At 44.7% G+C, this 17,341-nt stretch overlaps 1 protein-coding gene across 5 annotated transcripts in view; it reads left to right on the top strand.

Annotated features, from left to right (window-relative positions):
* Positions 1-17,341, top strand: part of LYST (lysosomal trafficking regulator) — a 149,838-nt gene that overhangs the window by 117,514 nt on the left and 14,983 nt on the right. For all 5 annotated transcript variants that reach the window (XM_037037323.1, XM_037037321.1, XM_037037322.1 and 2 more), the window contains 7 exons: positions 3,110-3,176; positions 4,477-4,633; positions 6,876-7,016; positions 9,611-9,828; positions 12,722-12,952; positions 13,951-14,140; positions 17,063-17,199. In XM_037037323.1, the coding sequence (XP_036893218.1) occupies positions 3,110-3,176; positions 4,477-4,633; positions 6,876-7,016; positions 9,611-9,828; positions 12,722-12,952; positions 13,951-14,140; positions 17,063-17,199 (1,141 nt within the window). The remainder of the gene's footprint in view (positions 1-3,109; positions 3,177-4,476; positions 4,634-6,875; positions 7,017-9,610; positions 9,829-12,721; positions 12,953-13,950; positions 14,141-17,062; positions 17,200-17,341) is intronic.

Genomic DNA, 17,341 nt, shown 5'->3' with positions numbered 1-17,341 from the left:
AACCAACTGAGCCACTAGGCCAAGGCTAGAATATTTTCTTACATAACTTCATTGCCATTATGATATCTAAGAAAATTAACATGGTATCATCTGATATCCAGTTCATTTTCAAACGTGCCCGGATGATACCAAAGATGGCTTTTCTAGTTGGTTTACTTGAGTCGGGCCCACTGTCACCTTTGGCTGCTGTGTCTCTAAAGACAGACATCTGGGGGAAAAAAAAAGACAAACATCTAGAACAGCCTTCCTAACAATGACTTGTTGGAAAAAACAGAATTTTTTTGTAGGATGCCCCTCATTTCATGTCAGTGTTTAGCATTTTCTCTAGCCTCTGCATTTCCTAGAGATTGGAAATTCATTCTAAAGATTTGTTCAGATTCGGGTTCAGCCTTTTTGTGGGGGTTGGGGAGGAGCAGAATCCCTGACAGATGGTGGTGTAGACTCTATGTGACTTCACAACCAGAAAGATGTGACCTCCCACTACAAGAATGTGCAGGTCGATGTGCGGGTCCATGTGAACTTGGTCCTTTCATGGGCGACTATTGCTTGAGTCAGTCATTTCATTAGAGATTATAAGATGGTGATTTCCTTTTCTCTCATTTCTTCTATGTTTATTGGGGGAAAACATACGGGGTGATCCTGAGCTCATTTGTTGTGGCAGAGAGCAAGGAAACTAACACAGTCTTACCATAAAACCGTCTCTTCACACCCTCATTCACTGCAGCATTATTTACAATAGCCACCTGGTCCTAGATCAGGCAGTTTTCAAGATATGGAAACAACCTACATGTCCATTGGTAGATGGGTGGATAAGGAAAATGTGGTGTATCCATATTAGGGAATATTATTCAGCTATGAGAAAGAATGACATCTTGCCATTTTCTACAACACGGATGGATCTTGAGGGCATTATGCTAAGTGAAATAAGTCAGACAAAGACAGACAAATACCATATAATTCATTATGTGTGGAATCTAAACAAACATAAAACCTGGCTCGTAGACACAAAGAACGTGTGAGTCGTTGCCAGAGAGTGAAGATGAGGGGCGGGGGAAGGGGGTCAAGAGGTACAGGCTTCCAGTTATAAAATGAATTCGCCCTGTGGGTATGGTGCACAGCATGGCGCCTGTGGTTAACAACACTGTATTTCGTGTGTGAGAGTTGCTAATAGTAAATCTTCAGCATTCTCAGCACAAGAAAAATTCTATAACTATATGTGGTAATGGATGTTAACTAGACTTGTTGTGGTGGTCATTTTGCAATATGTACAAATACCACACCATTATGTTGTTTGTAAACCTGAGAGTAATAGAGTGTTGTATGTCAATTATACCTCAATTTTTAAAAAATCTCATATTTGATTTAAAGAAAAATGCCGCAAATATTTTATGTGGTGTATTAGGGTATTTTAATGATCACTGATGAAAGTAGGCCTAGTTCAGACAGTTTTTAAGAAATCAGATTCAGTTTAATATATTCATCAATCTATAAAAAAGCAAATGGTACATTATGACTTAGACATTTTTATACACTGCTGATGGACATTTAAATTATATACTCCTGGCATAATTGGATACAATCTTTATGAAAAGCAATTTGATAATAAAACCAAAAGTCTGTTCAAATGTACACACTCTGTTTTAGCAATTTACCTTCTAGGACTTCTTCTTAGGGAGTCCCAAAGGTTAGGGGCATGTGTTCCACCAGAAAGGCTCCTGCCGGGAGTCGCCTCGTGAGCAGGAAGTCGGTCCATCCGGTTCGTAGCCGAGCACAGCGTCTGGCACTGCAACCACAGACTGAGCCATCAGGACACGCCTCACATGTGTTTCAAAGTAAACTGGTCAATGTTGCAGCGATTACAAGTTACATCGTAGAAATGTATATTATAGGTAGGGAGAGCTGTTCTTTTTCTTTAAAAAGTGAATATGTATACATGGGTAAGCAGGAGAACATCTGGAAGGGTGTATACCAAAATGTACCTGTGGGTAATAGCAGTGTGGCTGCTTTTTTGGTTTATTCTATTTTCTCATCAGTGTTTTCTGATTTTCAGCCATAACAATAAGTATCACTTGTGTTAAAAAAAAAAACCTACTTATGTGATTTAGAAAAAATTGCATGCTAGGATTTTAAATATTATTTCTCTTATTTTGAGATGTGAATTGTAGTTATTCTGTAAAGCTGTTTTAACTTTTTAACCAAGTTTTTAAGATTAGAAAAGTTTCAAAAGCAAAATTACTGTATTTGCTATCACTAATTGCAGATCTCTAGGAATAATGACCAAAAAAAAAAAAAAAAGATATAGCAACATCTGGCTAAACCGACCTGGCTTGACTTTCTGAAATGTGGGCAGATCTCGGTGTTGCTGCAGTTTCACTGCCAGACATTGAAACTGCAGTTGTCCTCCCGGCTCCTCAGCCTGGGAGCCGCCAGTTCTCGGGGATCTGTGCCTTCTCCACAAGTGAGGGCTCCTCCCTGAGGTCCAGTGGCTCCCTGGTGCGGTGCGCACAGCAGCACAGACACGTCCTCGCGTGCCATGCATGGTGTCACTCGTGACCTGTTCATCAGATAGCGAAACATTGATTTCAGTGCTCACACTCCAGATCCCAGCTTGGCCAGTTTAAGCATCTGTCTGTAGTTTCTTCAGTTTGCACTAGCTGTGCTAGTAATTATGTAACATCTCATAATCATATTTCCCATCCCAGCTGCCCTTCAGGCTTCACTGCCTAGCTGGGCGTAGAGCCTGGGAAATAGGGACAGGAGCCCAGCGCTTGGTAGCACTTGGCTGCCACAGGCAGCACCCATCACGGTTCTGGAGGAAGAGGACGAGGGTGGGAGAAGAGGGATCGCAGTGCTGTTCTTGTTGTGGTTACTCGTAAGTTAGGAACTCCTAGTACCTGTATGGATCTGTTTAGAAAATTCCACCCTAGCAGGTTATGCAATCACAGTTTTGAGTGGTGACTATTAGTTGCAAAGCAACACATGTAAGCACTAAGCTACGGGCCAAGTGCTCTGTTGATCACTTGCCCATTTGAGTGATGCAGACATCCAGGCAGCTTAGCCTTGACAGCATCCGGACTCTTTCCATTTCCCATCATGTCTTCCGTTGTAGAACTCTCTCCAAGCCCATAGCTGTGCAGTATAAAGAAAAGGAAGATCGTTACGTGGACACATATAAGGTAGGTCCAGTTTTTCCTCTTTTTTAATAAATGAAAACTGGAGCTTTGTTTTGTAGACTTGTGTTTATGAATTTTAAATTTATAGTATTGATTTTTGTTTTTCACTTCTTGTGCTTTGATTGTCAGACAACTGGAAATCATTACATGATTTTGAATATTACTGTGCCTCAATTCTCTGAAAACATTTTCCCAGAAAAAGAAATATACTTGTAATGGCATAAATTGGAAGCTAGTAATCCATAATGATATTGAAATACATAAATAACTATACTCCCTATAAAAATCACAGATTTCCAGGGACATGTGTTCCCTGAGTGTTATTTCTATAACAATATCAGTATACTTATGATGACCATAACCCCTTATTATTTATAGTTGGTCAATTATGTATTGCTTTATTAGCAGAAATTTACCAGATTTTAAAATTTAAAAATAGAAAGGAATGACCTATTCCTGGGAAATTAATATTAATGAAATTCTGTTTGAAATTCATTAGTAACATGTTGTATTCTTCACAAGAATATCCAGTTAGAAACAGCTGAAGCAGTTTTCTTACATTCACCACTTTATCGTGTCAGAGTTCAGAAACTTCCCTCCGAGCACCTTATAACTGCCCCTGCTTCCTGGTCCCCTGCAGGGAAAATGGGGCAGTGCCGTGGGCGGCACAGAGAAGTGACTCCAGAAAGTCACTGCTGCATGACTTTGCTATCAGAGCCAGGCAGGCGCTGTGGGAGATGGGAATAGTGACAGACATTAAATATGTAGCCAGGCTTCCCACTTTGTGACAGGAAGATAGAAGTCATGAAGAGTCTCCGTATTTTTTATCTCTGTGTAACTACCCTACCAAACAGCCACAAAGATGTTCTAGCTGGAAACCCAGTGTCGTGACACAGATTTTCCATTTCTGTTGCATCTCTCTACTAGAGAGGCTCTGCCCTACAGGACAGAGCATCCCCTTTGAGTCCCGCCATTAGGGTGCAGACATCCCTGGCAATGGAAGCTGCTTGATCAGCTGAGACGGGAGGAGACCTTAGCTGGGGCCAGAGCTGGGAGGGAGAAGGGTGCAGCCTGGAAGATGCCTCCAGGTGGCAGGCCTCCGTGGGGCACCCCGGCAGACACCCCCAGACAGTCAAGGTGGCTGAGGTCCAAACGTGAAAGGACCGCAGCCACAGAGAATGGTGTCACAGGGCTGGTAGGGAAGGACGGGATGAAACCAGGGAGGGAGGCTTTTCCAGGGAGGCTTTTCCAGCGTTGCCTGGAGCTCACCGACCGAATTCTCTGGGTTCCCTGTGTCCCTCAGTACTTGGAGGAAGAGTACCGCAAAGGGGCCAGAGAGGACGACCCGCTGCCGCCCGTGCAGCCCTACCACTACGGCTCCCACTATTCCAACAGCGGCACGGTGCTGCACTTCCTGGTCCGGATGCCGCCCTTCACCAGGATGTTCCTGGCCTATCAAGGTGAGGCTGTGTCCCAACTGCTGAGAGAGAACGCGGCTGCCTTCCGGGGGCGGTCTCAGACCAGTCAACCCACAGGAAAACGAAGCCTACTGAAGGCAAAATTCTCTTCAAAACACCTGCAGTGGGCCACCTCAGCTTGCTAATGTCTCAAATGTTAGCTTCAAATTAAACATGTCTAAGTTTACAAAATACAATTCATGTTTAAAAATTGAGATGAAATTCAGGTACCATAAAATTTACTGCTTTTACCCATTAAAAGTGTAAGCAATTCACATTTAAAGATGTTCAAGTCAGTGATTATTTCAGATCACAGTTATCTTTGAACCCTAAAGGGAAATACGTTATTGTGACTTATTATAAATAACTCCTAAACAAATAATAGGAGCACCACACTGCCACCTTCACCATAGTTACTTCCCAGTAACAGTCCTCCACCTCGGCATTCTAAGTGGCAGCCTGTGGACCTGAAGATGATTAGAGCGATGTGAGTTGATTGGTGTGCAAACAGGGACACTCTCCCATCAGTTTCTAACGAGAACCATGGTGTTGGGTCAGTAGTTGTTCTTTGTGGCACCCACAGTCCTTTGTAGAACAAGCATTATCCATTCATTTATGTCTTTATATATTTTTCCTCACGTGCACCCTCTTAGAGGAGGAAATCTTCTTTTGGTCTATGAAAAGGGCTTTCTCATGTTTGTCCCTCTGTAGGAACACAGAACAAATGTTCCTCCAGACAGCTGTTTAAATGTTTGCAGAGTATTGCCCTGACTCCTTTCTCCCGATCTGTATTGTCCGTCGCAGGCTAATTATCCGTAGTTAATTTGACATCAGGCCGAGAGGCTCCCATGTGCATGGTCTTAACCCAGCTGCTGCCAGGGACTCACAAATAAACAGGACTGCTCTGTACATAAGTAAAGGGTCTGCAAGCCCAAGTTTAAGCCATCCTTTTTGGCTCTGGTTTCCAAACTTGTCACTATTCCGATCATCTTTCTGGACATGCTTTGATTTGTAAATGCCCTTATTAAATAGTAGCAGTTAGGGTAGAAAAAGGATTTTTTGATGTGGTTTGAGAGCTCTCCAGTGTGCAACAGAACCATTGTGCTTTGTCTCGTCCTGTCCCAGAGTTCCCTGTGTCCACGCCGGATGCCGGGACTCCACTGTACCCTCACAGAATTGCCTTGAAGTTTTCTGCAATGCACTTAGATTGGTAACTTTTTTTTCTGAGTGAGTTAGCAAGTATTTCTTCAAGTGGCCCTCCCTGCTTTTTGAGGAGAAGGAAGTATCTGTAAACCTCATTTCTTCATAGATTTTAAGTAGTGGCCAGGCAGTGCTGACTGGCTCTGCAGGTTAGATAAGAAAGCAATACAGGAGCTAGGGACTGTGTTCGCCAGGTGGCTGCAGCATGCGGAGGAAATTAGCACATCGTGGCAGCAGAGGTTGCCTGCTTGATGCTGAGAGTCATCCATGACCGTTTCCAAATGAAAAAATGTGCTCAAATTTCAGCAGATGCAGGAGAGTTTTAGAAGGAACAACATGGGGCTGAAGGAGTATCGCTCTGCTGCTTCCAGGGGCCGCCTTGGGTGCATTTCATGTCCCGGGCCTGCCCTAGGGCTGGTCTGATAGCGGTGGGCAGAGAGACGCCAAAACTCAGCTCTGGGTGATTCGTGAAATGTCACACCAGGAAATCTGCACCAGGAAACCTTAGCAACGGAGGGAGTTAGAACGTCTGAAAAGCAGTGTCCCTCTCGCCCCCACCCCCCCAAAAAAGAAAAAAGGAAAAATGGTGTGAACAATTCAAGGTAAAAGAATAGTTTTGCTTGCTGATGGGGAAAGGCTATTTTATCCCCTTGAACTTTAATTTTACTTCCTCATTATTTCATTCATTCAATAAATAAACAGTTATCGAATCCCTAGTATGTGCTAGGGGTAGATAACACCCCAGGTCCCTGCTTTTATGGAACTTTTATCCTACTTGAGTAGAGAGTCATCAACTAAACAAATGATATAAATTAATCTAGTTTTATGTATTATTAAAACAATACATATCTTAAATAATATAATATGGCCTCAAGTTTTGTATAGAAATATTTATTTCCAAGAATAAATAAGTAACCTTTTTAAAACTATGGATAAACAAAATGACCATCATTTGGACCTTTCTGAAGTAGCAAAAATAAATTATGATGGGCTTCACATGGAATCAGGTCTTTGTGTCTTAATTATTCTTTGTATTTCTTTATAGATCAAAGCTTTGACATTCCAGACAGAACCTTTCATTCCATGAATACCACCTGGCGCCTCTCATCCTTTGAGTCCATGACGGATGTGAAGGAGCTCATCCCCGAGTTCTTCTACCTCCCAGAGTTCTTAGTCAACCGAGAAGGTATGACAGTGAATCGCCTCTGGCACATTCTTCTGCGCATTTGTACTTATGTTATAATTTTCCAAAAATAAAAACAGCTTTTCTGTGCCTTAAAAGTTAAGTCCATAAATAAGAAAAATACCTTTGGTAAGTAATTATTTTATTTCCAAGCAAGCTTGAGGGTTCTAAGTATTTTACAGAACCAAATATATCTGAAAAACTGTAACTTTGAACTACTAAAAGTATTTGTAAACATATATTTTAATTTTGTTGTAGAAATTGCTTTATTTTTTCTGATTATAAAGGTTGCAGTGTGCTCATTTTTTTAAAGTCATGAATTTATTGTAAACACAATGTAAATTAACCAAAATCTCAGTAAGTTTGGTGGGAATGACTGAATTATAAATAAAACACTCTAACCAAAAAATATCTAACAATGAAAAAGAATCCTAGAGGATAACACGAAATTTTGTGTGATCTTGGCCAACCGTGCCTGTTCTTTAACAGAAGATCAGTTAACCTTGTAAGAGTTATTTGGGGTTGTTTTCTACATTACTTAATTTCATATTTTATGTGACCTTTAGGAATATACGAAATTGAGAATTATTTCTTTAGATAAGTTAGTGTCAGCCAAATTACTGTAGAATTTCATTCTAAACTCGCTGGCCTGTCTGGAGTTGTTTGGAGAATAATTAGTCTACATCCTGGGTCGCTGGGGCCTGTCTCCTGGTGTTGCCCGCGTGACAAATGCCTCAGTGAAACCAGCACCTGCAGTTTCAGGCCCTGCCTGGTGGCTGTCAGTTTGGGGCTGCCTGTCCTCTCAGCCTGTTGTTTCTCATGGGTCAGTTCCAGTTTCTATCGCTGTGTGACAAATAATCCCAACACTTAGTGGCTACAAACAATCCATCGATCACAGTCTTTGCCAGTCAGAAACTCGGGGACGGCTCGGCCGGGTGGCTTTCTGTTTGGCCCAGGGTCTCTCAGGCAGCCGCATTCAGATTGGCAGGAGCTGGAACGGCCAGAGGAACAGAGCAGCAGGGGCGGGCGGCAGGCAGGCAGGTGTCTCTCTCTCCATGGAGGGCCCCTGCTCTTCCATGTGGTCTCCATGTGGACTAGCACGGGCTTCCTCACAGCACAGCAGCCTCCCATGCCCTGCCTGGCAACTCGGGGGCCAACGGCCAGTTCCTAAGAGAGGTGAATGGAAGCGCACGGCCCTTTTCCAGGCTATCTGTGGCGGTCACGCAGCGCCCTTCCCTGCACTCAGTTTCCTGAGGCCGTCGCAGTGCCTGCCCACATTCAGAAGGAGGAGCATAGACGTGGCCCACCTGATGGAGGTGTAGAAGGTTCTGGAGAGCATGCAAGGCAGAGAGTGTTGTTATTGCCATTTTTGGACAACACAGTTTGCTGTAATGGACATCATGTCACCCCACCGGCATCCCTATAGAGCCTGTCATTGTGCCTCCAGTCATTTCTGGGGGAAGAGCGCCCCGCTCTGTGCTGTGTCCCCAGAACACCTGAAGGTTAGGGATGACGTGAGGCCATAGAGACGCCCTGCTGCTCAGCCCCTAGATGCTCCTTCGCTGGCGTCAAACCAGTGACCCCTGCTGCGTCTCTGAAGGCACCTGCATAGAGCTTGGGGTGCGGAGCCTCCGTCCTGGAGCGCCCCGTCTGCCACTGTCCACAGGGTGATCCCCACACTGTGTTAATTTTATACACTCCGTGGTTTGTGTTTCACGTCACGTCATTTCAAAGTACTGCCAGAATGGAGGACGATCCTCCTCCTCCTTTTACCAGACCAACAAGTAGGCAGGCAGCTACTTAATTAGATATGGAGAGCAATCCCCCTTTGAGGTCCTTTTTCATTTTTTTCCTGTCGTGGTGTTCAGATCTTCTGTTCATAAAAGGAAGCAGAGAACATATTTCTGTTCAAAAGCACCATTTCTTGTAGGACAACTTTTTTAAATCGTTTCTGAGACTTTTGTTTATACCAGAAGACTGATGAGACAATTACGGTAGATATCTGCTCCTTGACGTCACAGAAAAATCTCTTATTTGGTGTGTTAGGTAATTTTGTTGTCTGTTCACACAATGCTTGGTAGTAATGAAGTCAGAGCAGACCTATGGGCGTTCCTTCAAGTTCACAGACTAAGACATTCATTCTAGGAATAAGTATGCTTTGCTTAGCTTGGTTTTTTAATTACAGATGCTAATGCTTACTAAATGAAAGTGGTCTGAAATTTATTGTCAGCACCGCTAATTGAGAAATGCTTATACAAGTCTTAGTTTAATTTTAATCAAGCTGACAGTGGAATAGATACTGAAGCACTGACTGCATTTGGAGATTTGATTCGTGGGTATTGGAATCAGTGGGCAGTGATTTTCTGCTTTTTCTTCACTATGATAAAAAGTGACAAGGACAAAGCGGAAAGATTGCAGGTTGAGCAGAACAGGACTGAGCCACGCGGCGGCTGTGAGGCGAGAGGATGAGCAGTGGGGCTGCTGCCCCCCTTGCTGCCCCCCTGCTTCAGCTTGCAGCAGCTGTTCCTGTGAACTCTCCTGCTCGGTGGGCCACACGAAGCATGCTTGTAAACATTAATATTAGTCTTGTTGTCTAGGTTTTGATTTTGGCGTGCGTCAGAACGGTGAACGGGTGAATCACGTCAACCTCCCGCCGTGGGCACGCAACGACCCTCGCCTTTTCATCCTCATCCACCGGCAGGCCCTGGAGTCCGAGCACGTGTCCCAGAACATCTGTCAGTGGATTGACTTGGTGTTCGGGTACAAGCAAAAAGGGAAGGCTTCCGTTCAGGCCATCAATGTCTTTCATCCTGCCGTAAGCAACTCTTTTAAAGTAATCTACATTTATGTAAGGTAGAACCTGAATGTTTGAAGATTAGCCGGTTTCACTGAAGTTATCAAAGAGAATTGGCAGTGACACTAAATAGTCACCCAAGGTTTTCTAGGTTTTATATTTCCCCTCCTTAAAAATGACCACAATACTATTCGTTGGGATTTCCCAGGACCGCCCCCAGGTTGGATGAGGACTTGAGGACTCACTCAGCACATAGTCAGACTTAACAACTAAGGTTATTGCAGTGGCATGAAAAGCAACATCAGCAAAGGGAAAAGACACCTGGGGCAAACTTCTAAGACTCTCCTCCAGGGAATCACAAGAACACACCTTCTCCTCTGCAGATTGTGACAATGAATGTGATGTCCTACCAGGGACACTCATCGACTCAACACCCAGGGTTTTGACTGGGGGCTGCTCATGTGTCCCCTTTCTCATGCATGTACTGAACTTCTGGGCTCCTACAAGGAAAGCAAGTGTTCAGCATCACCCACACTGTGGGTGCAGACCGTTTTGGCACAGGGAGCCACTCTGTCAGGGATGGAGGGACCTCTTCTGAGACCTGTGTTCCCACACCCTGCCAAGGGCCAGCCTTGCGAACAGGCTCCTCCAGGAAGAGCTGCTCAGGCCTATCACGGGAACTCCTATGGACACACTGTCCCGTGGACATGCTGTCCTGTGGACATGTTGTCCTATGGGCACACTCTGTCTTAACATGGAGTCATTTTTACTGACTGCAGAACCAGGATCTGTGCCTTGTTAGGAAAACGTGCAGGATACAGACTGCAAAGGGAGGAAATCCGAAAACCATCATTGATATCACCATCCAGAGATAAACACCAGAACCACCCTCTAGACTTTTTCTCTGTGTCATTCCAGTCATGTACCGTTAACACTGCTTACTGTCCCCAAGTGTGGCTAGACGGTAGTTTATTTAACCAGTCCCCCATTGCAGGGTGCGTAGTTAGTATTTGTTTGCTTTTAAAATGTATACTCCTGAGGTTCTTTCTGTGCATCTTTGTTTCCTTAAGATAAATTCCTAGAAGGAGTGCTGGTGCACTTTTGCCTATGCTTCTCAAGGTTGTTAGATAGACTACCAGAAACTTACAGACTCAGGAAACATCTATTTTGCCCTTGGAAGGAAAAGCAGGGAGTGGAGTCCACATGAGGCCTCTCAAGGGAGATTCCTCAAGGAGTGAGGGGTCAAAGGGCAAATTGAAAGGAGAAAGCTATTTCCTGGCATTGCCTCGTGGCTACTCAAAGACAGCAAGTACAACAGATGAACCCTTAATCCACTGCCTTGACATTTAGCTCTTGTGTTTACCTAACTTTGAAAGTGGGCGGTGGAATCAGATCAGACTTGTACTTCCCCTTCAGGTGTGATTTTCTGTGTAGATTCATCAGAGTAACAAACGCAGCCAAAATACACGCCTAGAACCTACAGTGACACGCTCTTTGTCTGGGCCTGTTTATACCAGAGATGCATTCTGAAGACTAGTTTCGAGATAAAAATTTCTTCAGTCCATTTGGCTCAGTGCTTATTTGAAGTACCTCTAAGGTAACAAAAAGTTAAAACCTAAGAGACCTAAGGCGTGGCAGAGAGGACAAGACAGGTTTCTTGGTGACTGTAATAGAAGATAAACACTGTGGCAAACAGTTCTGAAGAGGGGGAATAACACAGTCTGATTGATGAATACTAGTTTTATAATTACGAGTAGTATAAAATAAAGGCAAGGCTTCAGGTGTAATTTTTGAACTTCATTCATATTTGATCTAAAATGTAATTTTAAAGGCAATTAGGATTCTGCCAAGGATGGCTGCCACCGTCCTTTGCTCTTTGCACTCCCTGCAGTCAAGCAGCCGTGAAGAGCCGCCTGGCTCCAATGGGCATTTGTAACAAGGGGTTGGCTCGGAGTGGTGTCAGGAAGGGGCGGTGCCGAGGACCCTGCCTTATGAAGGATCTGTGAGGTTGTGTTAGGTACTTGTAGAAGTAGTGTATCCAGTTATGTACAGGAAACTTGCAATGGCTGATGCAGTGCTGGAAAGTAAATTATGCAAGTGGGTTTGCGCAGACCCTGATGGATCTGTCCCTAGCTGCTGATGGCGGCTTTGGAAGTAAAGAAGTTCATGCACGCAGCTGGGGCACGGACACCTTCCCGCTAGAGAGCCTGGAACCTTCTCTCTGCTCTTTCAATTCACTCACAGTTTTCATTAGAACCCAAATAACATGCTCTCAAACCTACCAGTATTATATGTTAACTTCATTTTTGCCTTTCCCTGTATATCACTTTAGACGATGAGTTTTTCAATAATTTAGTGTTAGACAGGAAGTCTTATATGCTATTCCCTTATATTAATTTAAAACTCACAATTTTATAAACATACCTGGTCAGCACCAATCAATCAAGATACAGTGTTTTGGGCCCTGGCTGGTCTGACTCAGTGGATTGAGCACTGGCCTGTGAGCCAAGAGGTTGCCAGTTCAATTCCCAGTCAGGGCACTTGTCTGGGTTGCAGGCCGGGTTCCCCGTTGGGGTGGGTGTGAGAGGCAACCAACTGATACTTCTCTTGCACAGTGATGTGTCTCTTCCTCTCTTCCTCCCTCCCTTCCACTCTCTCTGAAAATAAATTTTAAAAATCTTTTTTAAAAAAGATGCAGTATTTTTGCTCATCTCTTCAGAAACATCCACTTCTAATCTCAGCAAGTCCATTAATAATTATGAACCTGATCAAAAGCATTTCAAAAGCATTTCCATCTGAAACAAAAGAGGAAACCATGACCTAGAGAACGGTGCACCGTGTTGCTTCCTCTTCGGTGTTACTGCCGATCTTGCTTTATACAAACCTCTGATTCCCTCCCCCCTTTACCTTCCAGACATATTTTGGAATGGACGTCTCTGCAGTTGAAGACCCAGTGCAGAGACGAGCTCTGGAAACCATGATCAAAACCTACGGCCAGACTCCTCGTCAGCTCTTCCAGTCAGCTCACGTGAGCAGACCTGGGTCCAAGCTCAACATTGAAGGAGAACTTCCTGTGGCCGTGGGGCTGTTAGTGCAGTTCGCCTTCAGGGAAACCCGAGAACAAGTCAAGGAAATTACCTACCCGGTAGGTCACGTGGATCGCAAGAAAACTCAGCAGAGACTGATTCCCCTGCCAAGAAGTGAGGCCCTGACATAGGCTCTAGGGGCCGTTTGTTCCTCCCAGTTTATCCACCCGCAAACCATCTGGTCTGCCAGCCACCACCTTGCCTGCCTCGTTCCTCCAGCTGCCGCCTGGCCAGGAGTCCTCTCCAGCGGGCTGCCCATCTCCACCCTTCTACCTGTCTGGATGAATTATTTCTTCTTTTAACTCCTTGGTTGTCAGACTTCCACACGGTTCGACTTTCTGGCATTTCTGGTCTTTTTTTTTTGTTTTTAAATTTGTTGTTGTCCTTTTGGTTGTGAGAGGAGGCAGGGTGTATCTACCTACACTTCCATCTTGGCCGGAAGTCCAAGAGCTGTATTTTCTGTTTTGTGTTTGTCTATTTAACTCAGAAGAATTTGAAGGCTTACAAGTTACTTTAGTCGTGTCATTGGCAAGGTTATTCTTTTAAACTAGAATCTATTACTTTTAACATGGCAAAGTAATTTAATGGTATATTCCTAAAAAGTAGAAAATGCCGTTTAATTCACTAGTGTACTTTCTGCTAATTGTGTGAGGTAGAAAGGCCCTAAGCCAGGGGTGTCAAACTCATTTTCACTGGGGGCCAGGTCAGCCTCATAGTTGACTTTAAAGAGCCAAAATAATTTTAGGAGTGTGTAAGTGCAACTACTCCTTAACTGTTAAGGAGTTGAAATTACATTTGGCTCTTTGAAGGGAACCGCAAGGCTGATGTGGCCCCCAGTGAAAATGAATTTAGTTTGACATTCCTGGCTAAGGGCCTTCTGTCTGCAGGAATCGCCCTTCTGTCTGCTACGTGTGGGGGAAGCAAAAAGTATACAGTCATCCTTGCTCGTGATGGGTTTACCATCAGGTTGCTTTCTCATACTTCATTTAGAATTTAAATTAGAAGTAATTCTATATTTACTGCCTTTAAAAAAACATGCTTTTTCCTTTGGTTTTAGAGTCCTTTGTCATGGATAAGAGGCTTGAAGTGGGGGGAGTACGTAGGCTCCCCGAGTGCCGCCATGCCTGTGGTCTGCTTCAGCCAGCCCCACGGAGAGAGGCTTGCTTCCCTCCAGGCTCTGCCCACCAGAGCGATCTGCGGTTTGTCCCGAAATTTCTGCCTCCTGGTGACGTACAGCAAAGAACAAGGTAGACTATAACAATGGAAACCAGCTCTGAGTCTCTCCAGATCATCTGTGCTGCTATTTTGGGGTTGTTGGTTTTTCCTAAGTTTTCTGAGTCCTTGGTGAAAACTGCTCAAATCTGTGGTTGTCTGTGGTCATTACAAATCAGGAATCAAAACATACTACATGAAATACATGGGAATTATGCAGCGCCATTGGAAATGAGAGGAAGAATTGGAAGGGGACAGGAGCAGATGGTTCTGCTCACAAGATGAAAACGTCACCAATGGCTACTTTGATGGAAACGTTCACTCTGAGGCCCTTGAACCCCACAGTAGACAGACTCGTCTGACCAGCAAACCTAGTCCTCGAGGCTCAGCCACCAGAGTCAGACCAAATGAAGCAAGGCCGTCACAAGCACTGTGGAGGGAGGTTTAAAAGCACGCGTTCCTGGAAAGCACTCCTTCCCCCCACTCTAGGCACCGACACTGAAAGCCACACAGTCTCACGTGCTGGACACCAGAGGCCCTCTCCATGCTCCTAAGTGTCACTTAGTTCCCTGGAAACTTGGAGCATTCCCACTCAAGTGATCCCTCAGCCTTTCACAATTAGCCATTTCCCTAGGTGCAGCAGAGTGCGCCCTAGTTGTGAGGTGCAGGCTTTGGGCCCTGCAGTGAATGGCAGGGGACACTTGTCTGTCCACATCAGGTTCACGCAGGTTTGCCTGGACACCCATGTGCAGCCTGGGTTGGGTGCCTCTTAAGCAATCACATTAGCATTGTATATGCACCGTGCTCCTCAGGGTCCTTACGGCCTCCCACTGCACATAGCCCTGCAACCTGGGGGTGCTGGGACCCCTGCTGGACACCCATACGTGAAGGACATGTTTAAGACTGGCAGGGCCACCGGTCTTTCAGATTCACTTCATTCTGTCGTGAAATGAGTGGCCACCTGTGTAGTTGTGAGAGCTAAGAGAGGCTGCATGCCACCTCATCTACGTTTCATGAATTAGGAGGATAGGGTAAATCTGTTTAATTGTAACCATTTTGAGATCAGTGGCGTATTCTCACTAGGATGTTGCAATTAGTTGTGCAGTGGGTCACAAGTAATTTGCCACTGATAATACTTAAAGTACTAAGATGTGTGAACAGTTTACCTTTAAAAATTAATTACAGTGGATCAAAGTAAATCTCTATTGAGCAGGAGAGAACAGGTTGATGTTACCACTGAGCATGATGGGACTTAAATGTGTCAAATATAATTGTCAGCTTATCTTATTTGCTTCAGCCACAGCCTTTAGTGTGCCCTTGTTAACAGCTGTGTTCATTTGAATTGCACTCCTTCCTTGCAGAATGTATTTGGGGTTTGCAAAAATCGAGGTGTGTCAGGGAAGTGGATAGGGAGGGCCTAAGTTTGCTACCTGATGCTGTATAACCTTGAGAAAATGACTCACGCCCTCCACACCCTGGCTTTTGATCTATAAAAGGAAATAACAAATGGATATACCTCACAGGGTACTTCAACTGTCAGGATTAAGTGAGATACGGTGGGGAATGATTAGCATAGGCCTGGCTCATTCTAAGTGCTCACTAAATGTCAATGAAACTGTGAACACCTGGGGCCAGAGTCCAGGTGGCGTGCCTTGCTGCTGCACCCAGCAGTCCCTGTGGGCATCCCAGAAGCCTTTGGCAGAGCAGGTGGAAGATGAGTCGTGTTGGCAGCTGCAGAGTCTTTTCAATTGGCTGCGTAGGTTTGCTTAGTTATACATGCATGGTCAATGCAACAACTGAACTGGGATGGTTTGAGTGACAGACCAGTTACTTGGGAACTGACTATGCCTCAGAATTGCCTGAGGTGCTTTTTTTTTCCAAAATATATTAGTTCGGATCCCATTTGAGACACACTGCATTAGAATCTCTGGGGCTTGGATCCCAGTCTGTGCACGCTGAAGAAACAATTTTCTTGCAAACTCCTGTTTACGATCCATTGCTCTAACAGGTAAAGGAGAAGTATATTTTTCATTAAAAAAAAAAGAGCTGGTGCATCTTGTATTACTGGAATGAGAAACTGGAAACATTTATTAAATATACTCAGTCCGTCAAGCACCCACCACTTACCAAACATTCTGGTAGAGTTCGAGAGGTCCTGAGACCCGTGGGAAACGTGGTCCCTTTCCCGGAAGCTTATGTTTAGAGGAGCTTTTATTTCATGTTTCCCAATTCCCTTATGGCAAAGCTGATGTCAACATTTGGTATACTTAACAAAACGAACTATATCTGTGAATTGCATTTTCAATGTGCTGTTGGTTCATTTAGCAAATATTTTAGTCCTGTACATGCTGGACATTAGGTTGGGCACTGGGGTGAAACCACACTTCCTCTCTCCTTAAGGAGCGTAAAGCATCCCAGGGTCAGTGGTACCAGTCCTAGCATTTACGCCGCCAGGGCCACGTTCAGCATTCCAACAAAGCAGGGATCAGGAACAGTGCTGAAAGGGGACACCAAAATGTCCAAATCTTCATTTCAAAAGGACATAAAACTAAATTGTAAAAAAAAGAGGGCAAGGAGGAGAAAAGAGCAGAACCTCATTAGCTGAAGGGCTGAGTGTGGTCCTGGAGTTGGCAGGGCTGTCCTCCCTTGTCAGGGTGGTGTCCCTGCCTCAGGGGTCATCTAGGGAGTAGCTCACACAGCATCTGGTTCACACTTACCTTCAAAAGTAACCTGTTGCAGAACATGAAGGATGTAAGCCTTACTATTATTGTCTTTTGTAGAAGTGTCTTAACATGAACTAAAAAGAATCCTATCAGCATTAAAGGAATAAAGCTCACCTAAATCGGTCCGCCTTAGGGGTGTACGAAGGACCTTGCACTGGTGCGCTCCTGTGTGCAGCCCCACGTGCCGCTGCAGTGCCCTGGCAGCCGTGGTCTGACGCCGTCTCCTCCCCCCAGGTGTGAGAAGCATGAACAGCACAGACATCCAGTGGTCGGCCATCCTGAGCTGGGGGTACGCTGACAACATTTTAAGGTTGAAGAGCAAGCAAAGCGAGCCTCCAATAAACTTTATACAAAGCTCACAGCAGTACCAGGTAAACTTCTTTATGCAGTGCTTTGTGACAATAATTAAAGACAGTGCCTTAGCCGCCAGCCAATCTCGGATTCAGCGATGGGTCCCATGGAGAAGGTAGTGGTGCTGGATGTGCGCCTTGTTTCCCGACCTCCCAACCCCGC

This window comes from Sturnira hondurensis, unplaced genomic scaffold (assembly GCF_014824575.4).
Source record: "Sturnira hondurensis isolate 20B ecotype Veracruz unplaced genomic scaffold, ASM1482457v3 Scaffold0022977, whole genome shotgun sequence".
Classification (NCBI taxonomy): domain Eukaryota; kingdom Metazoa; phylum Chordata; class Mammalia; order Chiroptera; family Phyllostomidae; genus Sturnira; species Sturnira hondurensis.
Note: the sequence above shows the minus strand (reverse complement) of the source record. Positions and strands in the feature narration are given on the sequence as shown.